Here is a 27,910-nt window from a genome sequence, read left to right on the forward strand (position 1 = left end):
TAAGTGTTTCCATTTTTACGTTAGCCAGCTAGTGATAAAAAAAGACAAAATTAAATAGTTGTGTGACTAAAAATGAAAAAAAAATAGTTAAATGACTACTAATATAATCTATCCAATATATGTTAATAATTACTTTCCATCGTACCAAACACTCTTCATTTTAAGATAAGCAAACCATCAATATCTTAAAATAAATTAAAATTTATATAATATAAATTATTAAGGTGCATAACTTTATAAATAACATAAATTTTTACTATGAGTAAATATGAACACACTAAAATTTATATAACTAAAATTATTTTTTATTGAAATGTGGGTATCTATCATCGATAACAGTGATTAATTCTCTCATCACAAATGCTCTTCGAAGAGATAAACAACTGATCATGAATATATTTCATTCTCATGAACATGGATTAATGTATTGTAAACACAAGTATTGCACGAATATGGAACGGATAGAGAAATCTCCGAGTATAACGGGATGCAATTCATTATGAGCAACAAAAAAATACTAGAGCACAATTGGTTTAGAGTAGATATCAAATTTATCTGATGAAGTTAATTGTGGCTCCTGCAAATCAAGAATAAACCGACTTAGAAAAGATGGTGATAGGTTCAAAGAGTGGGAGCGTGACTCGAACAAACATATTCAGTTGTAAAAATGAGTTGTCGAATATATTCAAATTTGGGTTTAGGTATAAATTTTTTTTTAGAATCGAATTGTGGCTCGACTTGACTTATAGATAGAATTACAAATTGTTTATCACCAATTTCATATTACAGAAAAAAAAAGAACCTTATTTTCGTATTCGGGATCATCTTTTAATTATGTCATTTTTTAAAATTACTATCACGTATTTAATACGTATTTTCTCATGGTAAAATCGGATTAGTTAGATAGGGAATTGGTTAGGGTATCGGTCCAAAATAAAAATTGAATTAGTTAACCCCCAAATGGGAAAATATGGCCTTTTTTCTAAATAATTTATTCAATTGAACCTATGAAACAGGTTGGACAAGTTAGACTGAAAATGAATGATCTAACCAGTTCAATCACCAATTTAGTTTTGAAAACCTTGGTTTAGATACCTGTGATGCTCCATGAGCTTTGCTAACATCACCAATCGTGTAACGCATTGCATTAAGCAAATGCCCATAAGTCAACCTCCGTTCATTTTGAATCGCTTGTACGAAGCTATATGTCATCGCGCCGGTTCTCACATTGGTTCCTGTGAAAGCCTACAACATAACAATTCAAACAACACACTAAAGCTAATGATATTTTCACTCAAATGCTTTAAAGACCAAATGATGCTGATATTGAGATTCCAATATGATGATTTAAAATAGTTGCAAAATCAAAGCTCAGTTCTAAATTCGAAGACTCTTCGAAATAAGAGTATAATCGAACTAAGTCGAGTTCAAGCTATAAAAAAACCTCCAATGTCTTCAAACTTCATTTTAACTCAATTGAATTTTACTTTTAAAGCTTGAGCCTGATTCGAGATGAAATATCAAACTCCTCGAGCTCTTCAGTAAGTTTCAATCAAGCTCATTTACCTAGTAAAAAATGATATCGTTAATTTGTGATGAGTTTGAGTTCGAAATTTTTTTTATGATATTAATTAAAAATAAAAAAGTTAACTAAACTCCAACCCAACTCAATTTAAGCATTAACAATACTTGAATTCGACCTACTCATTATCCCAATCCGTTCAAACTTGACTCGATAATGATTCAACCAAATTCAAATTTTTTCGAACCCAACTCGAAAGATTTTACTCACAGTGGTATCTGCAGAGGTTTGATGATCATCACAAGCACTAAAACAAAAGGCTAATCCTCCACTAGTACGCTTGTAAAATAGGGGATTTCTTTGATCTTCCCACATATAACGCCCTTCCCTACATAATACCAAAAAATCAAATATAAACCCAATAAACGTTGCTCAGATTTTTCATTTTTTTAGAAAATTATTTGTCTACCCAGACATGAATACGAGGAGATGATACTCCAAAGATCTTCCAAAAAACCTACAGGACACATACCCGTGTCCAACACTATCGATCTAGTCCGGGTAATATAGTGTATAAATTTTACGAATTAACTAACTAACTTGTTCATCCTGCAAACGAAAGGGAGATCGAGGACTGTTCCACTGTAGCAGGCATCGATGATCGCGTGCAGTGTGGTTCCTCGAGTCAACGGTTTTACGATGGTGTCGTTGATTTCGTCGTCGATTATGTTCCCTTCGGTTTCGTGATCAAGAGGGCACAATGCTTCGTCAAATCCGTCAACTTCGTCATGGTTGTAATCTTTTTGTCGAGTGCCGTGACCAGAGAAATGGAACACCAACGAGTCCCCCGGTTGGCATCCGTAGACCAGCCATTTCAAAGCCTTTCGGATATTCTGTTTTGTCGGGATCTTTGAAGGCTCCCTTTCATTTTCTACATATGCAGAAGTGACGGGTATGAAAATGCATTCGGCACAAGTATGAGAAAGTTTAAAACTCGACTCCAAATTCGAGTGAAGTTCAATATAGTTTTAGATTTAAAAGTCGGGTTTAAGAGTCAAATGCTCGAACAGGTTTGTTTTCCTAGAAAAACAAAAAAAAACAAAATTCATTCTCATGCACGACAATATTTGTGCTTGTGCTCGATTTCAAAATAATATATACCAAGTATTGAAATACTCAAATTTTGATTGTTCAATAACTTAAAGCTACCAAAACTCGACTCAAAAACTCAAATAGCTTGTGAGCATATGTGTTTAGTTTACATCCCTATTTATTTCTTTGGTAGCTTATATATGTTTACGAACTGGATTCCATATTGAGTTAGTCTATTCTAGAAGTGTTCATGAGTCGAACCTAAACATAATATTAGTACACTTTATACTTACTCAAGTTTGGCTCGATTTGAAATATGAACTTAAAATTTTGCTCAAACCTGCTTATATTTGTAAATAGTTAATTGAAGCCCATTTTAAGACTGCCCATTTTATTTTTAATAAATAAAATATTTTAAATATTTTACTTTTATTTATTAAAATTTTATATGTAGTCGTCTTAACATTTATTAATATTCTCATTATAAAACATTATAAACCTAAAAAAAGAATTGGGTTAAGCTTAGGTCTTAAATGTTCAAACTCGAGCTCGACCCATATTTTAAATGGGCCTAATTTTTTTGTACAAACTCATTTTTTAAGTTTAATATTTTTATCTAAACCCTCCTAAATTTCGAATAGGCCTTCGAGCTTGAGCAATTAGCTTAGCCCATAAACAGATCTCTATTCAACCGCTCGTTAAGCAAAAAAATTTAAAATTAAATTTAAATCTCAACATTTAAAAACCCGAGATTACCTGTGAGCATTAAAATGGAATCATTGGGAAATCCTAATGTCTCCACAAGAAGGTACTTCATACTCTTGACATCATTGATACTTCCTTTGAGTTTATAACTCTTTCCATGGTAATTCACACCACAAAGAAGTGCTCGTTTTCTCCCGTAAATCGGAACTGGAGATAAGGATGGTCGCGGTTGTGGATATTGTGGATGTTGCGGGCTTGGGCCGTTCCCGTATGGATTTTCATGCATTCTCGGCGGCCCATTATACCTATCATAACAAACATTAATACTCACTCAACTATTATTCAATTGTGAAAAGTTACAAGTTGGTCATTCAATTATTCAATTTGTTTTTTTTGTCACTAGTTGACTAATGTAAAAATGAAAACACCTAAAATCTAAGATAATTGGGTGACAAAAAAATAAAATTAAATAATTAAGTGACTAATTTGTAACTTTTCATAATTGGGTGACTACTCATATAATTTACCAAAAAAAAAACCTTCGGTATTGTCAATAACCAAACTGAAACAACGGAAACACGAATGTTAATTACGACTGCGTACACGTTTTCCGGTTGGTAGTAATAATAAAAACTGCAGTGCTTGAAAAGAACCTGGTTCGGCCCGGTCGAGCATTCATTGGGACAAGATTGGTAAGGGTGTGGCACTCGGAACAACGAACGACTCGTGCCTCGGGTGAAACCAACATGTTAATCCCGCATCCGCTGCATCGTTCTCTTCGTGCCATCGATTTGAACAGCCGTTAAATAACCCCGATGATATCGAAGAACCGGAACCGTGTGAAAAGAAGTTGTGGGGATTAAGCTAGATTTATACCCTTTTCGTTCAATCATTGTAGACAATAATCGAATCCGCAAGCATAATTGGTGGAGAACCAGATTCATTTGTTTTCTGATAAGATTCGTTGTGGCAGAGTAACTTAATTGCTATTCATAAAACATAGGATCTAAAGGGCGGTTGCTATTTTTTAAAAAATATTTATATTTATCTCAATTTAGTTAAGAAAAAACTAATATATTATTACTAATTAAGTCTTAACTCGAATAGCATCAGGTATTATTATCAATATATGAGAATATTAGTTCAAGTATATTGAAATGCATTTTCATCGGGTATTGATGATATTTTCATCTTTTAAAATATCTTTATTTAATTTATTTTAAACAATAAATTCAAAAGTGCAAACTTTTGGTTCATTATAGGGAATTAGATTCTGCTTTGATTTTAAACAATAGAGGTCAAATCATGACCTTTTTTCAACATTAAAGGTAAAAATGCTTCTTTAGTCCTTCTAAATATTTCAATATTAAACAAGTTAGTTTTTTAAAAAAAATCGAAGTAACTTTATCCTTTTCAATTTTGAAAGCGAGAAACTAAAAATAATTAATCACAACAATTAATATTTTTCGCCAATTATATATAATTTTAATTGATATAATAATAAATTAAGTCATCAATATTTACATATTTTATCAATTTGATCCTAATTCTAAAAAATATTTTGAAAAATATATAAAATTTTAAAATCTTTAGCTTCAAATATATATGTAAAAACAAATAACATGTGTAAATTTTGAGGACTAATTTTTTTATTATAATAATCATATTAGGTAAAATTAACCGTCTTAAGTACTCACTTTTAAAATTGATAGAAATTAAATTGTTTCAAAAATCAAAAGGAGTTTGCTACCAACATTATACAAATTATTGTATAATAATGAAACTCACCATTTTAAACAACCATGGCAATTGGCAAAGGCCACTTGTGAATGAAGAATCAAACCATGGAGCCCATGTTTTTAATTCATGGGCAAACAAGAAATCCTACTTAGTGGAAGAGAAATTACTTTTGACTCACAATTTAGAATTTTTGGCATATCAATATATTTTTCCTTTTAAATTTTGGGATCTGTTTTTTATACTTTAGGTTATCTCTTTCTCACTATATGTTGTGTCAGTGTATTTTGTCCTATTAATTTTGTGTAAATGTTGAGGGCTAGATTTTTTTGGAATCGAAATTAAATTGATACAATGTATAAATATCGATGGTTAAAGTTATTATGTCAATTTTAAAAATTGTCATCGCTAGTCAACTGGTGACCTGAAAAGATAAATTTGAATAGTTGGGTGATCATCTTGTAACTTTTCACAGTTGGATGATCATTTTGTAACTTTTCATAATTAGGTGACCAAAAAAAATATTACTAATAGTTGAGTGACTACTAGTGTAGTTTACCCTTTATATTTAAACAATTTTCAATAAATTAAATTGTGTTACATAAATTATTGTCATGTTCTTATATTCACGCATAAACGTCGAATTGGTTCTTTATTGAAAAATCATTTTTTAAAGTCGTAAACAAAAAATTAGAGTAATGAAAGATGCTAACCAACTTAGTTCTTTATATAGGAAGTGTATAATGACATGTTAATGGATAAAAGTACCAAAGAGACTCTTACATTAAGAATCAGATTGCGTTTTTGTTTCTTTTATTAAAAATGAGCAAATTAGTCCTTTTTGTTAAAAATTTCATCCATTATCATATATGCCTCATGCTAATATACAGTGACCAATTTTTGACAATAAAAATATGTGGAAATTTTAACAAAAATAAGGATTCAAATCCTATTGGCATATATATATATAACCTCTTTGTATACAGTGTATTTTCCTCCAACAGCTGTTGCTTCAATGGCGGATCCAATATAAATATAGAATACAATTAAAGTCTAAATTTCCTCTCGTAAATTGGAAACTCTTCAGAAGCTGAAAGCACAGGCTTCTGTATGCATTCAAAAGAAAACAAAGTGTCAAAGTCATGTTTCTTAACTTAAATTTGGATTTATTTGATTCTTTTTAATAATATAAAAACTAAATCGATTCATTTAATAGTAAAGAGTCTAATTAGATTTGATTTCATCCGGCAAAGTACATTCACCCTTATTATATTATTGCTATTGTTCAAAAAAGGTTAAATTATGCTATTATTCCATTTACTATGCATAAATTGTGGATATAATTTCTATACTTTGATTGAACATTTTTCGTAAATTTATTTTTTGAATTTCAAAATTTTATTCTTAATCAAAGGGTAGTAATTAAATTCATGAAATTCTACTATTTTCAAAATCTTATATCACAAATATATGATCACATGTACTAAATCTACAATTTTACGCATGATACAAGACTAATAGCCAACAAATTTAACGGCTACTGTTTGAGTTCATGATTGAAATTTTTAAAATTCAAAAAGTATAAAAATTAAAATCGGCTAATTTAAAAAGTATAATGACTAAAATTAATCAAATTAAAGTGTAAAAACTAAATCCACAACTTATGCATAAGACAGAGAATAATAATACAATTTGACTTTAAAAAACTATTAAACAATAATTCAGGTCAAATCGAATCAATCCAAATTCATAAATAATTTATCCAGAAACTCTTGAATAAGTTTATGCACAGGTGATTGTATTATATATATACATATATATATATATGAATACCTGAGTGAGATTGGGACCAAACAATTTGCTTAATATTCTTGAACCACCAAAGCATCCTTGTTGGTTGGCATCTTCAATTCTCGTCTCAATTTGGTCAAGAAGGTCTCCATATGTTATATTTGGGTTGCATCTCACAACATCTATTAAAATATATGTCATTGCTCCATTCATTGTATTTGAATTTAAAGCCTACATGTATATATATATATTGTTATTAGAAAAAAAATTATCACAATTTGTAAAGGAATTGTCTTGGTTTGAACTCGAGACCTAAAGTCAATAAGAGATGAGAAACCAAAGATAAGTTGGGAAATTTCTTACAGATGTATCCGCAGCAACTTGATAATCTTCGTAAGCACTTGTTTTTTTTCTCACACCTGATGGAGGACTATTATCTACCCACATTCTCCTGATAAAATCTAGATTATGATTAATTTTTGAATAAATATGGGATGTAAGTAGGTTTTGTTTTAAATTTTGATCTAAATACGAAAATCTGATTCGATCAACCTAATTTAATCACAAAAGGTGAACAACTTGAACTCGTCTAACATGAATATGAATTTACACGAAATGGAAAGTAAATTGAACTCGAACGATTCAAACATCAAGTCACCCAAAAACAAGATAACCCACACCTGAAATAAGCAAAACTTGAAATGATCTAAAAGCCTTTAATGACCTGAATCCAAACAAGCCAAATTGAAAATGACTCAAATTTGAAGAATTCAAGACCCCAAATAATGCTAAACTTAAAAAAAAGACCTTAAATAATATTGATTAAGTCTTGGCTCAGTCGGCATTGTTATTGTTGCAATAAGCTAGAAGATTTGGGTTCAAACTTGCTTAAGCAGGCAATCTCCACCACTTTAGGGATTAAATGGCTTACAAGTAGTTTAAACATTGTATAAAATAACTCAAGTAATCTGAACCCAAAATGACACAACTAAAAAAAGAATCATGACTCAAACCCAAATGATTGGAACTCAAAATAACTTGAACCGAAATAATCTAATCATAATCACTCAACTCAATATTAATTTGAATTGAACTAATCCAATATTTATTCTATTGATAAGTATAGTTATAAGACAAACTTCTATTTTTGCTGCTTTGTTGCATGCAAATTGCTAAACTATCGATTTTTACTAACTTATTACATAAAAACATTTTTTTATGTAATTGCGTATATATTATTGAATTGTTGAAGATTTAACAGTGACATTCTATTGGACTAATTTTTAGATTTGGTAAAATACAAAAGCCAAATTCTAATAAACGAAAATAGAAGGACTAACTTCTTAATTTTCATAAAATAAATGGACAGGAATTAATAATTATACCGGTATTTTAACTTGTAATCTACCTGGATTGTGAAAAAGAAAATCACTTAACAAATACATTTACAATATTTACAAATAATGTTTGAATAAAATAATTAAAATTTATTTTTAGTTCCTCCGTATTTTTGTTTAATTTACATTTCATTCTATTATTCACTTATGCTGTATAGAATTTATACACCTACGATATACCAAATATTATTCGTTTTAATAATTTTCGATTAAGTTAATACTTGATTGACTTGTAACACTAACTTAATTAAAAATTTAATATAAGTATAAAAGTATAAATATTATTTAAATAAAGTAAAATTTTCCACCAAACTTTTTTATTCTTTATTAATAGAATAAAGAGTAAGAATCAGATGCATTTTTTTTTAAAAATAACTTATTTCCAAATTCTATTCACATTTCCTTTTCTTTCTTTGTTTTCTTTTTTCTATAGTAAAGTATATTTTTTATATTTTTAACAAAAATTCCATTTTTAAGTTAATCCAACTTCAATTTTTATTCTAATTTCTTAAATTTATTTCATAACTTAAATTTTTTATAATCATTTTAAATATTCGAATTTTTAACGATACACAAAGTTTAAGATAATTTATATATATATAACCAAATAGTTTTCTTTCGAAAATTTAATTGAATTTCGAAAATTTAATTGAATTGCGAAAGTATTTAAAAGTTTTTAAGTTGATACAATGCTTAAAATTACTCATAACTCATCCCAACCCTTAAATAGGAGGATAAACGTGTTTTAGCACGCTTAAACCCATGTCCTTCTGTATAGGCAACAATGTTAATGCCAACCGAATTAAGACTCAATCGACATATTTAACTAAATAATTAAATATATAGTACAATTAAAGTTTAAATTTCCTATTGTAAACTGGAAACTCTTCAGAAGCTGAAAGTAGAGGCTTCTGTATACAGTCAAAAGAGAATAAAGTGTCAAAGTCATGTTCCTTAACTTAAATTTGGACTTATTTTATTCTTTTTAATAATATAAAGACTAAATTAATTCATTTAATAGTAGAGAGTCTAATTCGATTTGATTTTATCCTGCAAATTACATTCACCCTTATTATATTATTGCTATTGTTCAAAAAAGGTTAAATTATGCTATTAGTCCATTTACCATGCATAAATTGTGGATATAATCTCTATACTTTGATTTGAACTTTTTAGTTATTATATTTTTTGAATTTCAAAATTTTATTCTTAATCAAACGGTAGTCGTTAAATTCATGAAATTCTACTATTTTCAAAATCTTATATCACAAATATATGATCATATGTACTAAATCTACAATCTTTACGCATGATACAAGACTAATAATTAACAAATTTAACGACTACTGTTTGAGTTCATGATTGAAATTTTTAAAATTCGAAAAGTATAAAAATTAAAATCGGCCAATTTAAAAAGTATAACAACTAAAATTAGTCAAATTCAAGTGTAAAAATTAAATCCACAACTTATACATACTACAGGGAATAATAACAGAATTTAACCTTAAAAAAAACTCAACTCTTCAATAAGTTAATGCACAAGTAATTGCATTATATATATATACCTGAGTGAGATTGGGACCAAACAATTTGCTTAATATTCTTGAACCACCAAACCATCCTTGTTGGTTGGCATCTTCAATTCTCGTCTCAATTTGGTCAAGTAGGTCTCCATATGTTATATTTAGGTTGCCTCTCACAACGTCTATTAAAATATATGTCATTGCTCCGTTCATTGTCTTGGAATTTAAAGCCTACATGTGTATATATATATATATTGTTATTAGAAAAAAAATTATCACAATTTGTAAAGGAATTGTCTTGATTTGAACTCGAGACCTAAAGTCAATAAGAGATGAGAAAACTAAGATAAGTTGGGGAATTTCTTACAGATGTGTCCGCAGCAATTTGATTATCTTCGCAAGTACTTATAGAATATGCTATGCCACCACTTGTTTTTTTTCTCACTCCTGATGGAGGACTATTATCTACCCACATTCTCCTGATAAAATCTAGATTATGATTAATTTTTGAATATGTATGGGATGTAAGTAGGTTTTGTTTTAAATTTTATCTGAATACAAAAATCTAATTTGATCAACCTAATTTAATCACAAAAGGTGAACAACTTGAACTCGTCCAACATGAATATGAATTGACACAAAACAAAAACTACAATTCAAACATGAAATAACTCGAAAACAAGATATTCCACACCTGAAATAAGCATAATTTGAAATGATCTAAAAGTCTTTAATGACCTGAATCCAGAATAACCAAAACAAAAAATGACTCAAATTTGAAGTATTCAAGACCCCAAATAATGTTAAACTTAAAAAAGACCTTAAATAATATTGATTAAGTCTTGGCTCAGTTGGCATTATTATTGTTGTAATAAGCTGGAGGATGTGGATTCGAACCTGTTTAAGCATGCAATTTCTGCCACTGTAGGGATTAGAGGGCTTACAGGTACTTCATTATTCAAATTCAAAGTAATCGTAGACCTAAAATTAACCCGAACTGAAATAATTCAATCCTAATCACTCAACTCAAAATTAACTTGACTTGAACTACTCCAATATTCATTCTATTGATAAGTATAGTTATAAGACAAACTTCCATAAAACTAGATTATAATACAAGTGAAAAAATTAGGGGTGTCTTGTACTTACTTGTCTCTTTCATAGACATGCTCTAGATCAAGAATAGTTCCGCTATGGCAAGCATCAACAATGGCGTGAAGCGTAACACCTTCCGATAATGGCTTAACAATGGTGGCGTAAATGTCATTATCGACAATCATTCCTTCTCTAAGGAAATCAACAGGGCAAATGGTTTCGTCGAACCCATCACGTTCATCTTGATTGAAATCAGGTTGTCGTAACCCGTGACCCGAGTAATAGAAAACCAATGAATCTCCCTTCTGACAACCGTTCACCAGCCATTTCAAGCATGTCTCGATGTTAGCCTTCGTTGGAATCAGTCGAGTGTCTGATTCTTCCTCTGTGGGTTGAATTAGATATTGTTTTTTTTGTTATTAGTGCTGAGAAAAAAAAAACTTGAAAGTCGACTCGAACTATGGTATTTGGACCAAGGATATTTGAATCGGTTAGATTGGTTTGATCAATTAAATTGGGAACCAGTCCGAAGAATGATTTTACATCAATTAGAGTGAGAACTAGTACGAACCGATTAAACTAGTTAAAAAATTGATTGAATAGATTTTATTTTTATTTTTAATAATTTTTTAATCGAATCGGTTGGACTAACAAGCGGTGGCCTAACAGTTCAACTATCAGTTTGGTTTAAAAAACAATGGTTTGGACGACTTTTAGAATTCATCTTTATAGTTATGGTTACAGAATCGAATCTTATTTTTATTTAATTTTAAATTTTTTTATTATGTGAAAAATATTTCATATTTAAAATAAAGAAAATAACATAAAAGTATATAAAAATATTTTTAAAAATTATATAAGAATTATTGATGATTTTTATTTACTTAGAATTTCTTTTTAGAAATATTAATGAAATACATTTTTAATTTTCAAAATTTATAAAACAAAATCATTTTGTTAAAATTAGTCCAAAAATTTAAAACCTAAAATTACGTTAACGACACCAATGACTAGTATTATCAATTTAGATATATTATTAACATTATGAAATAGAGGGATGAAATCATAATTAAACTAATATTAATTTGATTTTAAAAAGTTAATATATGTCATAAGTCTTTATATTTTTTAAAATTTAAAATTTAGTCCCTATAATTTCATTTCTAAGAATTTGGTCCATTTATTTTTTAAATTTTAAATTTTAAATTCAACTGTTAACATTGTTGGATTTGTTTTATTAAATTTTTTAGTATGAAAATTTGAAATAAAATAAAATACTCACTTGATAGCCATATAATTTAAAAATGGCATTGTAATGAACTTGAATTTAACAAAAAAAATTAACCGTGTTAACAATTGAACCTAAATTTTGAAATCTAGAAAATATAAAAACTAAATTCTAAATTTTTAAAAATTCAGGGACTTATGACATATTTAAAAAATACTCACCTGTGAGCACTAAAATATTTCGCTCTAGAAATCCGTACGTTTGAGTCAATAAAGTTTTCATGTTCATCACATCGTTAATGGTCCCTTTAAGCTTATACTTCCATTTCTTGTAACTCACGCCACAAAGCACCGCTCGTTTCTTCGCCGGCGGTTGGTTGCCGGATTCGTCCAAAGCACAAAGCTTGGACGGTGGCGAGGATGATGACCCCGATGAATCCGAAAGTCTCTGGGTGTTACCGAGCAGTAATTTCTTCAGTTTCTCCATAGGTTTACTTATCTTCCCCTGCTCTAGGGAAGTCGCCGGCGACGGTTTCTTTATAATTGGATTGACCTCGCCGCATTTTCCGCAAGTAATTTTCTCGGCATAGGCCGGCGCCGTTAGCTTCTGCCGGCAACGGAGGCACACGATTTTGATTACCATTTCATCAGATAAAAGGTTATATCTTTCTTGAAGTTCTAATGGAACATTTCAACTCATCTTATATTATTATATGAGGAGATGTTCATTTTTAGCCTCAGTCCCTGTATTCTTCTAACTTTTGAAATTTAATCCTTTTACTTAATTTAAAAATTAAAAATCTAATTAATAACACAATTTATACTTGTTAAATTCGGGGCTACAATTAAAATGAATCGGTATAATTCGCAAACGGTGACAATTACAATACATTTAGACCTAATTTAGAATAAATACGAATAAGGTCCACACACATTGGAACTTAAACCAAAATAAAATCCAGATTAAAATCCATGTAAGATAATCACGTATAGTGAAATTTGAACTTGAAATTACAATCTTTCTAGAACACAAGGTCTTATTCGTAAATTTTTATATATTTATTATAAATAAGCTCTTAATTCAAAATTTATATCAAAGTAAACTTTTTTTAATGTCTAGTCATGAATTTCGCCTTTCTACTTTATAAAAACTAAAAGGTCAGTCTTTCTACTTTAATTTATCAAAATTTGATCTTTGTAGTTTACAAAACCCGAGAAATTAACCTAATTCTCAGTAAACACGTGAATTTAAACTACTAATTTTTGCTACTTTGTTGCATGCAAATTGCTGAACTATCGATTTTTACTAACTTATTGCATATAAACCTTTTTTTTTTATGTAATTGCATATATATTATTGAATTGTTAAAGATTTAACAGTGACATTCAATTGGACTAATTTTTAGATTTTCTAAAGCACAAAAGCCAAATTCTAATAAACAAAAATAGAAGGACTAACTTCTTAATTTTCATAAAATAAATGGACGGAATTAATAATTAGACCGGTATTTTAACTTGTAATCTACTTGGATTGTGAAAAAGAAAATCACGTAAGAAATATTTTTATAATATTTACAAATAATGTTTGAATAAAATAATTAAAATTTACTTTTAGGTCCTCCATATTTTTGTTTAATTTACGTGTCATTCTATTATTCACTTATAGTGTATAGAATTTATGCACTTACGATATATCAAATATTATTCGTTTTAATAATTTTCGATTAAGTTAATACCTGATTGACTCGTAACATAAACTCAATTAAAAATTTAATATAAATATAAAACTATAAATATTATTTAAATAAAGTAAAATTCTCCACCAAACTTTTTTCTTCTTTATTAATAGAATAAAGAGTAAGAATCAGATGCATTTTCTTTTTGAAAATAAGTTATTTTCAAATTCTATTCACATTTCCTTTTCTTTTTCTTTTTCTTTTTTTTTTTCATTTTTCTAGTAAAGTATTTTTTTTTATGTTCTTAACAAAAACTCCACTTTTAAGTTAATCCAACTTCAATTTTTATTCTAAATTCTTAATTATTTTCTTTTCATAACTTAAATTTTTTATAATCGAATTTTTAAGAATATACAAAATTTAAGATAATTTATATATATTTAACCAAATAGTTTTTATTTTTGAAAATTTAGTTCAACTGCGAAAGTGTTTGAAAGTTTTAAAGTGGATATAATTTTTAAAACTACTCATAACTCATTCCTACCCTTAAATATGAGGATAAAGTGCTTCAGTACACTTAAACTCACGTCCTTCTGTATAGGTAACAATATTAATAACAATTGAATTAAGCCTCAATCAACATATTTAACCAAAGAATTAAATAGTCGTTTTTTTACCTTACGGTTGAGAAATTTCAAATAATTATCTAATTGACAAAAAGTTAAATGATTATAAAAAATCTAATTTAAGAACATTTTAGATCGTGGTAAGTATATTTCTTTTTCCTCTCACTTGAAGACAGTCCATCAAGAATATTCTTAATTTGTACGGAAAAAAATCAATATAATAAGTTAAAAAACTATATTTATTTGATACAATTTGAATTTTTATTTAATTTTTAGGATATAAAAATAAATATATATTTAAAATAGTAAAAATTATTTTTATTTATTTGGAAAAATATTTTTTATTACAAAATTTTTTAAAATTTTATTAAATAATATAAAAAAATCATGACATTTTTGAAAATAAATAAAAGAATCCAAGACTTAAATTTAATATGAAAAAGAATAAAAAAAAAAACAATGTCGAACCGAATTACTATGAATAATTAAAAAAAAAAACCGATCCAACCTAACTCAAGTCGAGAGGGACTTTTATAAGAAGAAACTTTAAAAAATATAAAAAATTAATTAATAAAAGATATATATACCTTACGTTAAACTATGGTCCACATATGTATAAGGCAACCGAATATTGTTTTTAATTTTTTAAATATTTTTATGAGAAAACAAACTAAGGCATCATCGGTGCAACGTATCACAACCTAAGAATATCACGTGTCCTATTTTTAATAGCATTACCAAAAAGTAATGGAGCCCTTGACAAAATGAAAATCTTAGTATCAACTTAAGGTACAGGAAATCATAAGTACCAACTTGGGAGAAGGTCTCAAGTTTGAGGGCTAAATACATATTTGAGCCTTATAATTATAAATAATATTACATTTGCTACCTTTTTATAATATATAATTTATATTTAATTATATATGTTTGAGAATCAAATTGATAGAATGTGAAAGTATTGAGAAATAAATATGTTATTATATCAGTTATAAAAATGCTACATCATCACTTCCGTTAATCATTTTACAGAAAGTACCCAAAATAGAACGATCTAAAACGTGAGTGCCTAAAACAGAAATGGTCTAAAATAACTAGTAATTAAATTAAAAAAAATTATAATTGAGTGATCAAAACAAAAATAAATTAGGTGACTAATTTATAGTTTACCCTAAAATAAATCAGAGAAAATAATAGGGCGAAAACCTGCAAGTCGTGCCGCCGGGGCATGGCGAAGGACAGCCACACCTATCGTTACACGCAGCGAGTCCTCTAACTTCAACCTTGGAATCCGCCATTTTGTACCGTATAATCTTTTTGCGTTCTTTACAATATGTTTAATGTGAATGAAAATTTTGAAGCTTCTGAAAGATATCCTAAAGATTGTTCGTTTAAATAGAATTCTGAAAATCATTGCAGGTTAAGTGTTCGTTAAATTGCGTAAAAGGATTGCGGAAAAGCTACCACATGGCAATGTGTCGGATAAATGGGAAGAGTTCATGAAGCTGTGTCGTACTTATAGCTGCAAAAAAGTTACGTGTACCTAAAATCCTGTAAATTGTTAAGAGTTTTTGTTCGAATTTGTCATCTATGAATTAATGAGATTTATTGTCGATCTTATATAAACAAATCTTATTCTTACATTAGTTGTCAATTTATGCCATGTTAAACATACTATACCAAACCTCAATATATATACCAAAATTTTTATATTTTTTTAAGGATTCTTTTCAATTTTTTCATTTTCTTTTGGAACCTTTTATGAGATTTTGTAAATTTTTTTTATTTTGCTCTAAAATTTTTATTTTTAAGATTTATCGTTTTTAGATTTTTAAATATTTGTTAGTGGAACATGTAAAACTAAATAGTACACATCATCATAAAGTTTCACTTTGATATGTCAAGTAATAAGAAAAATACCACATAATCACTTAACTGATATATATTATTTACTTAATGATAAATTTGTAACAATGTTAAACAAATATTATTTGCATAATTTCTTAATGTATAAAGATGTGTGTGTACCAATCTATGATAACAATGTTCTCTTCTAGAGATATCGTCGAAGTGGATTGTCTTTGTCGCTTCTTTCATTCGGCGTAGGGTGGGATACCAAAAAGATTCGATTAAGAGAGGAAGAAAAAAATGTAACACCCCAAACCCGGCCCAGACGTTATGGTCGGATCCGACATGCCACATCGAAGCGTTCAAAACATTTTATATTGTTGATCTAGAAAAACTTACTTAGTGTTTTAAAAGATAATTTCAGTATAGGTTAAAGTGAATGGAAGCTGTGCACCAGGTAGGAAATCAGAAAAGAGGAGGTGAGTCCATCGGACTGCTTAAGTACCAAGCTCCATTCGGATCCAATCCTAGACATGCACACCGCCATTGCCACACCTTAACGTCATGTATATTTCTAGGAAACCGATTTGATTAAGTCCTTCTTAGGAAAAGTGATTAATTTTGGAAAATATCTTCATTGCGGAAGCTTTGCTTGTTGTTGTGTTATTTTGAAATCAATTACTGTTTTTTTTGAAAACGCGCCCTAAAGCTATCCAGTTCCAACAGTTAATATAAGTAATACCTATCTTAATAAAACATATCAAAACCATCAAAAATAATTAAGCGGCCTTATTACAACTTAAAACCCAAATCATAAAAATAAAAGAAAAGATGTCCAATTCACCAGAAGAAAACAGGAATTTGCAGAACGTGTGGCCACTCCGAATTCCCTCATAGCTCCAAGCCCACTATGGTTGGGGTTTACCTACGTGGATGAAAAATAAGGGGTGAGTTTGGAAAAACTCACTGTGTAAAATAACCCAACCATAGTCTAAATCAGCTCAAACCACAGAAACAGAATAAGTTTGCCTTAGCCCAGAACAAAAATTGAGAATAAAGCTCATAGGCCCATAACAGAACAGAAAGATATTACATGTTTATGCAGAAACCCAACCATATCCAACCATATACACCCCCGTACCAACCTTACACCGTGTGGGGAGACAACTTGACCCACCCAACCGCTACACACCACAGAATTTACAGCATGGCTGCCAGAACAGATAATGTGACAGAGTCACCAGATACAGATAATCGTGGCAGAGCCACCAGAACAGATATATGTGGTAGAGCCACCAGATCAGATATTTGTGGCATAGCCACCAGGACGCTTCCTCCATAATATAACCCATGTCCCCATGTAACAGAAATAATATGTCATGGCATACGTATACAGAAACAGAACATCATGCTTTTCAGAAAAAAATAACCCTAGGGGTATAACGGTAATTTTGCATACATAGGGGTGTTCAAGTAATTTCACTATTCTTAAGGTTTTCATACATAACATAGCCATTTACGTACGATCAGAAACACTTACCGCGTTTTCTTACCAACTTGGGCCCGTTGGCCCATTATCCTGTTTTTGGCCCATTAAGCCCAAAAACATCGAAATGCACGGAATCGCGTACTCTGCAGTCTTATCACTTTAATTTACCATATACATCAAACTATTAATCTCATGAGCATTCACACACTTGCAAGATCTCAAAATACCGGCTTTTCAGCTTGTGCCGATCTAGTCTATAAGAGGGTGTTAGTTACACACCTGTTTGCGACGATATGCTGACGAGATCTACACACGAACTGCCTACAATTGGATTACTAACACGTTAATCTAACTATTCAAATATGAACTACGTATTAACCCCTTACAATATTTGGCCAATTACACCTACAGATCAGAGTAAGCTTATAAGAAATCAATAAGCAACTCATTAACAAATTTGTCAATGTTTACCACATAATCATAATTTCACTGCAAGCTGTCTTCCTGAGCAACAGTCACTAAATCATTTATAACTGGAGCTACAAAACTCCAAATCAAGTTCCGTTAATTTTCCCTGAAAATAGACTCATATATCTTCTATCCATAAAATTTTCATAATTTTTTGGTTTAGCCAATCAATACCAGATTTTTCTCAAAGTTTCCCATGTTTCACTGTTTGACTAATCTGACCACTCTTCTTTACGAATCAAATTTCTCATTGTACAGAATTCAAAATATGTTCTCGTTTATTTCATTTGAAACTAGACTCATTAAGCTTTAATTACATAATTTACTCAGCTTCTAACTCATCTCCCACAATTTATGGTGATTTTCCAAAGTCACGTTACTGCTGCTGTCCCAAGCAGATTTATTACCAAATCACTCTTTCACACACCTAACTTGCATGCATGTTATTTAAACATGTATATCACCAATCAATCATCACATATCTATGATTTTACTTAAGTATAATCTCCATTTCATCATTTTAAAGCACAACATGTTAGCCGATTTTTTTTCCCTTAGCATCTAAGGCACATGCATGCTAATTTGTTTGGCTCAACTTCACCTATCTTCCATTTTTCATCAAAAGAACATGAAACAACAACCATTTCCTTCATTTTAATTCATGACCAAATGCTCACAACACAACCAAAAACCAAAATATGCTTCAAGAGTTAAGGTAGAATCAAGTAGAACCCATGAACATCAAAATAGAAGCAAAGTACCAAGAACTTACCTTCAATTTTCCTCCTCCTAGTGACCTAATATTCAAGGGTTTCCTCCCCTATTTGCTCTCTCTCAAATTCGGCCATGAAGAACAAAGAATGAACAAAAACCTTCCTTTACTTCCTTTTGTTATTCTTATCACTCAACATTTTATGACACATAAATGATATACTAATATTTGTGCCATACTCATGCCATAATTCCAATAAAAATGCCCATAATGCTTATCATGCCCATCATGGAACATTTTCCTAACCCATTATCAATTTTTAACAATTTGTACCATAAATTATTATTATCAAGTGCACATATTGTCTACCACCAACATGATGACCAGCCACTACATGTAAAATGGGAGGTTTGACATGTAAATCCTCCTATTTTGCACTCCTATTTATTTGACCACTTCAATTTAGCCTATAGCATTTTCAAACATTTTCACATAGGTCTTATTTCATAATTTCACCCGCTTTTTCTTATGGAAAAAAAATTAACTAAAATTGCCAGATTCTATCTTAAGCTTGGGCCTTCTAGAGGCCCACTAACATAATTAAACCTATGCCAACATTCACAGAATTCTCGAAAATTGGGGTGTTACAAAAAAATTGATTGTTTAAAGAGACTCTCTTGAGTGCAATGCGGAATGTGGTAGATGCGAAAAGTAATACAAGTGAGGAAGATATCAAACTCTTAGAGGATGATGTTTTCACTGAAATTGTTGATGAAATCCCTTCGATCAAATTTTTTGAGCAAATTCACTCATTCTTACATAAAAGTATGAGAAAAGTAGTTATAATTGTTAAAGTTTGTGTGATCCGAATCCCATCACTTATTGAAGAAATAAATACAGTGACATTGATTAGAATAAGGTTTTTCTTTCTTTTGAATAGATTTAGTTGAAACTTCTTTTATATCAATTGTTTTTCAACATTAGTGAAATTCTTCTTCTCTGCCTATGATTTTTTTCTCGAAAGGGTTTCTACGTAATATTTATGTGTTTTTACTTTTTTTTTCTTGGGCTATCATTCTATTATCATTCTCAACATCTATTATAATAATCAAATTAAATTGAGGGAGAATTGGATTTAACACCCTTTTGAGTAAGCTTTATTGTACTTGGAAACCATTAACTACAATCAATCTCATGAATTTAGAAAATGAGTATTATATGATCAAATTCGATTCACAAAAACTCCCATCTACAAGCTTGTCAATGTTGGAGTGAGAAGCTATTTTTGGACAAGCCTTTGCCCTCGCCAATCCCACATGGCGTGAGAACTTCACATTGAGATGCGCGAGGCTCCCACAGTTTTTGTAAAATATATCATGTAATAATTTACTTTTAACATATGTTGGCACATTCTTTTTGTTATTTATTTTCTCAACTATATATAGTTACCGATAAATATGTTTAATTTTCATTTTAATAAAGTAGATAACATATTTTATTTGAGAAATTAATATTCTTAAATTTACAAATTGATCTATTATTTCTTCTTTTAATAGTACAATAATACAAGTGAAAATCAGTAAAAAGTATTATGGAAATTCTTGTACTAGGAGTTAAATTGTATTTTGTCGTATCCAATAAAAAAAAGAAGGTAAATTAATCCCACAATTCAAGTTTCATATGTTTAGTTTCACCAAATTAAAATTCATACATTAAATTATATATTGAAACAAAATTCACGTATAAATTCAAAATTTATCCCTTTTGGGATCGAATCCAAAACAGGAAAGTTATTTTTTTAAATATTGGTGCTGATTTTTTTTTATTTCACAATATATGTTAGGAATCACTCAAATGTCTATTTTTAAATTAAATTTCTATGTTGTCTATTCTAAAAATACAAATATCACGATACTAATATATTATTACTCTTGATATATATGAAATATTTATTATTTAAAAGTTTAAAGGAAAAATTGTTAAAAGATTTATTAACCTTAATCAATATTCAAAATTTTGTATGGTGCACATGATTAAAATAAGTATACTATTTATAATATCAACGATCACCCACAACATCATTAAGTAAAATAAAGAGAAGTAAATTAAAACCACTAATAATAGTGAAAAACAAGGCATTTGAAGATGTAGAGAGAAGTTATATATATTTTAGTAGTGCATAGCTATTAAACACCGGACCAATCAACGGCCTTAAATTCGTCAAAAATATCTCATTATAAAATCTTTAAATTTTGTCTCATTTTCATTCTTTTGCGTCAATAAAAATATATCTTAATTTTTTGTTAACCCTATTAAAAAATAAACAAGATGGCGAAAGTTTCTTTTGTTGTCTTCTAGATGATTTTGGTGTTTTCAATCCAATTCGTAGTAGGACAAAATGAGAACGCTTTTGATGAGGCAGCATCCCCGGGACTCGAAGGGATTATGACCGGCTTTTTCTCAACATTGAAAGATGTCAGAATACAACAGGATCATTTGAACAAAGTAATGACGGACCCTAACTGTCGAAACCATTTTTTATTTCGATTTAAAAATGATGGATCGACTTTTTGGAAAATGGAAATGGAGTCGCCACCAATCTTTTCTTGTTTAGGTATGATCGGATCACCTAGAAATTTGGGTTGTTTTAATAAAACATTTTGGTTTACTAAAACAATGATTTTGGTCTACGAAAATATGAGAAAATAGGCTCGGGAGTCAGTTATGTATGAGGAAGGATTAGCACCCTCATTACGCCCAAAATTGGTACCAAATCGACTAAATACTGTCCTTTTGTCTAAAATTAAAAATGTTTTTGAAATGTGGTTCTTGTTAATAACATTTGAATAACCCGAGTCCTTTGCCAAAAATCTTCTTGTTTCGACGTTCGAAAATTTATAATTCGAAAATAACAAAATGATGCCCAACTATTTGGTCCAACGAAAAATCGATACCCAGCTCAGTAGGGTACGATTCCTCGAATTTCCAAACATTGACCATTGCCTCACCTTGGAAGATACGAGTGAAATTCCGAAGAGACATTCGATTATTTTGAACAAACGAGAGATTGCAACCCAACACGATAGGGCACTATTCCCCGAATTGCCAAACATCGAACATTTCTTTCATTTTAAAGAGTTTTTAGAAAACGTGAGTGAAATTCTAAAGGGATCTTCGATCGTTTTGAACAAATGAAAAAGCACAATCCAGCACAACATTTCAAATCCTCGATACAAGATCATTTTATAATTTCCAAAACTCATGCATTTGAAATTTCAAAAGGATATTTAGTTATTTAGGTTAAACAAGAAAAATTGAAACCTAGTAAGTTAGGGTACTATTTTCTTGAATTTCCTAAATTCGAAATATTGCCTTATTTTTAATTTGAAAAGAACATGGACGAAATCTCGAGAGAATATTTATTTGGTCAAACAGAAAATCGAAACCCAACACGTTAGGGCACAATTTCTCGAATTACCAAACACGAAATATTACCTCGCTTTGAAATTTTATTTATTTTTTTATTTTTTTTAAAAGGGAGTGATTATGGAAACAAACTTGCAACGTATTTATTCGATTCAATTGAAGCAAAGAAAATGAAATGAATAATTTCAGGCAAATAGGTTGGCAATCTCAATCATAATATAATACATGGGGATGCAAAACAAAGTAACAAATATGGAAAACATATATCAATAATATATTATACAAATTTTTGAAAAGTACAAACACGAAAATCAAAACATGCCCAATGATAATAATCTTACCACATACACTATTTAACGTTTCTAACTAATGGTTAAATAAAAATCTATTTTAAGAAAAATATTTTAAAAGGTAATAAAAATGTTAAAACAAATAAACTTGAAATGAACAATTTAAAAGTAGTTAAATTATATATATATACACATAAACAGATAATACATGCAAAAATTTACAATAGATCGTAAAATAAATAAAAAATAAAAATAAAAAATACATAAAGTATATAAAGTTTAACATATAAATGAGCTTCAAAATAAGTATTATAAGAGGAAACTTAAAGTTAGTGTTATGCAAAATAATTTAAAACCAAGATTCAAAAAAATGTATATATAATATATATTATGTGCATAGCAATAGTAATGTGTACCTATATAAAATTTTAAAACGAATAATGTACATATTAGCAAGTTGTAACATAAATGAATTATATAAATGCAACCATGTAAGAGTATACAAAAGAATATACGAATGATATACTATATAATATAAATCAATAATTATACAAAATAATTTGAAACAAGATTTACTTACCAACAATTAACAAGATACATAAAGCATAAAACTTAATACAAACATTGTATATATAAAAAAATAGTAATATAGACAAGTGTTTGAAATAAACAAAGTATAATTTAAAATTGGTGAACAAATGGTATACATAAATAGATTTAAAGGGAAAAATATAAACATGTTTGCAAGGGAATTCAAATAAATAATTCAATTAAATTATGTATATATATATGTATATAAAATAAACAAAATAAAATAAAACAACAAAAATGAAAAATGAACAAAGGGAATACAAGAAATTAAAATCAACCTTTTTTTTTGCTTTGGATTTTTGATCTCTATGTGAAAATACAATGTTTTTTTTATCCCCCTTCTCCTTCCTCTACATTTGGTTTTATGATGGCTTTTATAGCCTTCTTACAACATTTTTTATTATTATTTACTATCTTTTCTTTTTACAAGTGGTAGACAAAAGAAGACTAGGGCGGCGCTTAGGGCGTCACATAGGGTGAAGAGGTTAGGTTTTTTTTTTCTTCATTTTTTTATTTTTTTATTTTTTATTTTGGGTTGTATTTGGGCTTGGGGTATTTTGGGTTTTAGTTGATTTTTGGTATTTGGGCTGTGATTTTATTGGGCCCCGGGCAAAATTTGGGTCTTACAACTGCCCCTCTTTGCTCATTGCTGTGTTAACAGGAATAGAGCAAAAACTATAAAAAGACCAATTTTGCCCAGGCTCACCGAGTCTTGAGTTCTTGATCTTTGATCTTCTTTAAATGGCTTCTTGACGGCTTCAATCTGCTTCACTGCAACTCAGGAAGGCGATATCTGCTATCTTTGATCTGTTCCCCGTCTAATACAGAGACGCCAAATCCGTTATCTTCGATCTGCTCTCCGCCGTTACAGAGACGCCAAATCTGTTATCTTCGATCTGCTCTTCGTCGCTACAGAGACGCCAAATCTGTTATCTTTGATCTGCTCTCTTCCGCTACAGAGACGCCAAATCTGTTATCTTCGATCTGCTCTCTGCCGTTACTGAGACGCCAAATCTATTATCTTCGATCTGCTCTCTGCCGCTACAGAGACGCCAAATCTGTTATCTTCAATCTGCTCCCCGTCTAATACAGACGCCAAATCCGTTATCTTCAATCTGCTCTCCGCCGCTACAGAGACGCTAAATCTGTTATCTTCAATCTGCTCTCCGCCGCTACAGAGACGCCAAATCTGTTATCTTCGATCTGCTCTCTGCCGCTATAGAGATGCCAAATCTGTTATCTTCGATCTGCTCTCCGCTGCTACAGAGACGCCAAATCTGTTATCATCGATCTGCTCTCCGCCGCTATAGAGACGCAAAATCTGTTATCTTCGATCTGCTCTCCGCCACTACAGAGACGCAAAATCTGCTATCTTCGATCTGCTCTCCGCCGCTACAGAGACGCCAAATCTGTTATCTTCGATCTGCTGTTCGCCGCTACAGAGATGCCAAATCATCTTCGATTTGCTCTCTGCCGCTACAGAGACGCCAAATCATCTTGGATTTGCTTCAACGTAAACACGTGAAAGCCAAATCAGCTATGTCTTCGATCTGCTCCCCGCCTGATACAGAGATGCCAAATCATCTTGGATCTGCTTCAACATAAACACGTAAAAGCCAAATCAGCTATGTATTCGATCTGCTCCCCGCCTGATACAGAAATGCCAAATCATCTTCGATATCTTCAATTTGTTGCCCCACTGCTTAGGGGGTTAGACCTGTGAATTCACCGATTCTATTGCACTGTCCTCTGAGGAACATGATCTGTAAAATCAGTTTTATGTATCCATGCTTATGCCAAATAATTAGGATGCTATGATTGAAATGAATCAAATGCTCCTAACAAAATGTGATGCTTTATGTCAAATAATTAGGATGTTATGAAATGAATCAAATGTTCCTAACTAAATGAATGGTTATGAATGTAGAAATGTTATGAGAGTGATTCCTTTTTAAACGCTTAAAGTATCATTGCTCATAGTTCATACGGGTTTACTCATTGATGTACTATCGCGTCTTCTTGCTTAGCTGTTATCTCTGACAGAAAATTTGAAGAAATAGTCATAATTTAGACTACTCTTTTCCCAATGTTTTCCACTTTTGAGTCTGGTTAGTTCTGACTAGTGGCCCTGTTTCAGGTCCTTATACTATTTAGAGACTTTCCAGAGTAATATGCGTAACTTCTTTTGTGTGAATATGATAAGTCCAAAAATCATGATTTCAATAAAAATGCTCGAAAGAGATTATCATAATGGACAAATGGAATTTTATTAAGTAAATTTTGATGTGAATATATAGGATAACAAATCTGATAAGGTGCAAAAAAGGTGCCCCATATATCGCAACACGAGCTTCACTATTCCAATTTTTCGAAGATTCTTTCGAGCTAAATGTGTGTTCAAGAGATCCCACGTATTTTTTTGATGCCCCAAGATATGTTGTTCTTCCTCTTTGAGGACAAGACTACCACATGCCCTACATTTAAAAATTTAGCTGCCCGATTTTGGGTTTTCAACTCAAAAACCCCTTTGGTCTCAAAGTGCCCTTTTGCGGGTTTTCACCTTGGCCTTTCCATTTTTTTTGGTCTCAAAGCGCCCTTTGCGGGTTTTCACCTAGACCTTTCCTTTTTTAGGTAAAATAATTCTTGACGGCATCCAAATTTACGGGATGGGGTAGGTTTTTTTCATCCATCTCGGCTAGAATTAATGCTCCTCCGGAGAAAGCTTTCTTCACCACGTAAGGCCCCTCCTAATTAGGCATCTATTTTCCTCGAAAATCTTTCTGTATGGCAAGAATCTTTTTCAAAACCAGGTCTCCCTTTTTGTCATAAGACCGCATCATTTGTTTTTGGTACATCTGACCATGACGGGTAGCTCTTAGCCTCTTTTCCTCAATCAAGTTCAATTGATCGTATCGAGACTGGATCCATTCTGTTTTGTCTAACTTTAACTCCGACAGCACTCGAAGGGATAGGATCTCGACTTCGATTGGCAAAACTGTTTCAATTCCGTAAACTAAAGAGAAAGGCGTTGCCCCAGTTGAGGTTCTGACTGATGTTCGATAAGCAAAGAGGGCAAATGGTAACTTCTCATGCCAATCTTTGTAAGTCTCAGTCATCTTCCCCATGATCTTCTTAATATTTTTATTGGCCGCTTCCACTGCCCCATTCATTTTCGGGCGATACGGTGACGAATTGTGGTGTTTGATCTTGAATTGGCTGTAGACTTCCACTATCATACTATTGTTCAAGTTTAAGGCATTGTCAGATGTAATCCTCTCCGGCATTCCGTATCGACATATGATCTCCTTTTTCAGAAATTTGCTCACTGCCGACTTTGTCACGTTGGCATGTGAAGCGGCTTCTACCCATTTGGTGAAGTAGTCAATAACCACAAAGATGAACCGATGCCCATTAGAAGCCTTAGGTGATATCGGTCCAATCACATCCATACCCCACATAGAGAAAGGCCATGGGGAGACCATGACATGCAGCGGTGAATGAGGCACATGAATTTTGTCTCCGTAGATTTGGCATTTATGACACCTCTTGGCGTGATTGATACAGTCTCCTTCAATAGTAGAATAATAATACCTGAATCTCATAATTTGCCTGGCCATTGTAAAGCCATTAGCGTGTGTTCCGCAGATGCCTTCATGGACTTCTTTCAAGATTCTCTTAGCCTCTACAGCATCTACGCATCTTAATAACACTTGATCCTATCTTCTTTTGTATAGGATCTCTCCATCTAAGACGTAGTCGATGGCCAATCTTCTCAGCGTCCTTTTGTCATTCTCGCCTGCCTGGTCCAGGTACTCACGATTCTTCACGTATTGTAATATATTGTTATACCAAGGGTGATCATCTTTTTTCTCATCTTCCTCTATACTATAACAGTGGGCCGGAGTTTCATAAATGCTTATCCGGATGGGTTTGACATCTTCTTGTTTGTTCACCTTGATCATGGAAGCTAAGGTGGCCAAAGCATCGGCCATCTGGTTTTCATCTCGTGGAAGGTAACAGAAGGTAATGTCATCAAACTCTTTGACCAATTCAAGGACCAGTTTCCTATAGTCAATCAACTTGGGGTCTCTGGTCTCCCATTCTCCCTTGAGTTGATAAATCACTAGCGCAGAATCCTCATACACCTCTAGCACTTTAATCTTGCGTTCTATGGCTACACAGATACTCATGATGCACGCTTCGTATTTCGCCATGTTATTCGTACAATTAAAATCCAATTTACTAGTGAATGGATAATGATTTCCTCTTGGGGATACCAAGACTACCCCGATTCTATTACCCACAGCATTTGATGCCCCATCAAAGTTTAGTTTCCAAGGAAGCTCTTCCGGGTCATCTTCTTCAGTGGTAGCAACACACATTAGGTCTTCATTCGGAAAGTCAAAGTTCAAAAGTTCGAAGTCTTCCAAGGCTCTACTGGCCAGAAAATCTGCTATTGCACTTCCTTTTACTGCTTTCTGGTTCACATAGACTATGTCGAATTCAGAAAGTAGAGTTTGCCATCGGGCCATCCTTCCATTCAAAGCTGTTGACTCTATCATATACTTCAAGGGGTCTAATTTTGAGATAAGCCAAGAGGTGTGATATAACATATATTGCCTCAGTCTTCGGGTTGTCCAAATTAGGGCACAACACAACTTCTCTATCGGCGGGTACCTTGCCTCACATTTCGTGAAC

At 31.0% G+C, this 27,910-nt stretch overlaps 2 protein-coding genes across 4 annotated transcripts; both read right to left on the minus strand.

Annotated features, from left to right (window-relative positions):
- Positions 1-283: 283 nt before the first annotated feature.
- On the minus strand, positions 284-4,182 carry LOC107934101 (metacaspase-3). 2 transcript variants are annotated; one of them, XM_016866452.2, is made up of 6 exons: positions 3,973-4,182; positions 3,371-3,624; positions 2,123-2,453; positions 1,793-1,910; positions 1,096-1,245; positions 284-577 (listed from the first exon to the last, which is right to left on the minus strand). In XM_016866452.2, the coding sequence occupies exons 1-6, from the start codon at positions 4,104-4,106 to the stop codon at positions 518-520; spliced, it is 1,047 nt and encodes a 348-aa protein (XP_016721941.1). In that variant the 5' UTR covers positions 4,107-4,182; the 3' UTR covers positions 284-517. The 2 variants fall into 2 exon arrangements, 1 of the variants encoding a protein (XP_016721941.1); XR_001693805.2 differs by lacking the exon at positions 284-577 and adding an exon at positions 1,445-1,566 and having other exon boundaries at positions 1,108-1,245.
- A 1,832-nt stretch (positions 4,183-6,014) lies between these two features.
- On the minus strand, positions 6,015-12,801 carry LOC107934132 (metacaspase-1). 2 transcript variants are annotated; one of them, XM_016866486.2, is made up of 7 exons: positions 12,312-12,799; positions 10,917-11,247; positions 10,135-10,246; positions 9,810-9,998; positions 7,211-7,298; positions 6,890-7,078; positions 6,015-6,162 (listed from the first exon to the last, which is right to left on the minus strand). In XM_016866486.2, the coding sequence occupies exons 1-5, from the start codon at positions 12,730-12,732 to the stop codon at positions 7,281-7,283; spliced, it is 1,071 nt and encodes a 356-aa protein (XP_016721975.1). In that variant the 5' UTR covers positions 12,733-12,799; the 3' UTR covers positions 6,015-6,162; positions 6,890-7,078; positions 7,211-7,280. The 2 variants fall into 2 exon arrangements, with proteins under 2 accessions (XP_016721975.1, XP_016721974.1); XM_016866485.2 differs by lacking the exons at positions 6,015-6,162; positions 6,890-7,078; positions 7,211-7,298 and having other exon boundaries at positions 9,654-9,998; positions 12,312-12,801.
- Positions 12,802-27,910: the final 15,109 nt, after the last annotated feature.

The sequence above is a fragment of the Gossypium hirsutum genome, chromosome A01 (genome assembly GCF_007990345.1).
Source record: "Gossypium hirsutum isolate 1008001.06 chromosome A01, Gossypium_hirsutum_v2.1, whole genome shotgun sequence".
Classification (NCBI taxonomy): Eukaryota; Viridiplantae; Streptophyta; class Magnoliopsida; order Malvales; family Malvaceae; genus Gossypium; species Gossypium hirsutum.

Coding starts and splice junctions, on each gene's coding strand:
- LOC107934101 (XM_016866452.2), bottom strand. CDS start 4,106: ATGGCACGAAGAGAACGATGCAGCGGATGCGGGATTAACATGTTGGTT. Junction 2,454..3,370: donor TTCCATTTTAATGCTCACAG/GTAATCTCGGGT, acceptor CTGCATATGTAG/AAAATGAAAGGGAGCCTTCA. Junction 578..1,095: donor AAGCTCATGGAGCATCACAG/GTATCTAAACCA, acceptor CTTGATTTGCAG/GAGCCACAATTAACTTCATC.
- LOC107934132 (XM_016866485.2), bottom strand. CDS start 12,732: ATGGTAATCAAAATCGTGTGCCTCCGTTGCCGGCAGAAGCTAACGGCG. Junction 10,247..10,916: donor CATGTCTATGAAAGAGACAA/GTAAGTACAAGA, acceptor AGATTTTATCAG/GAGAATGTGGGTAGATAATA. Junction 9,999..10,134: donor AAATTGCTGCGGACACATCT/GTAAGAAATTCC, acceptor ATACACATGTAG/GCTTTAAATTCCAAGACAAT.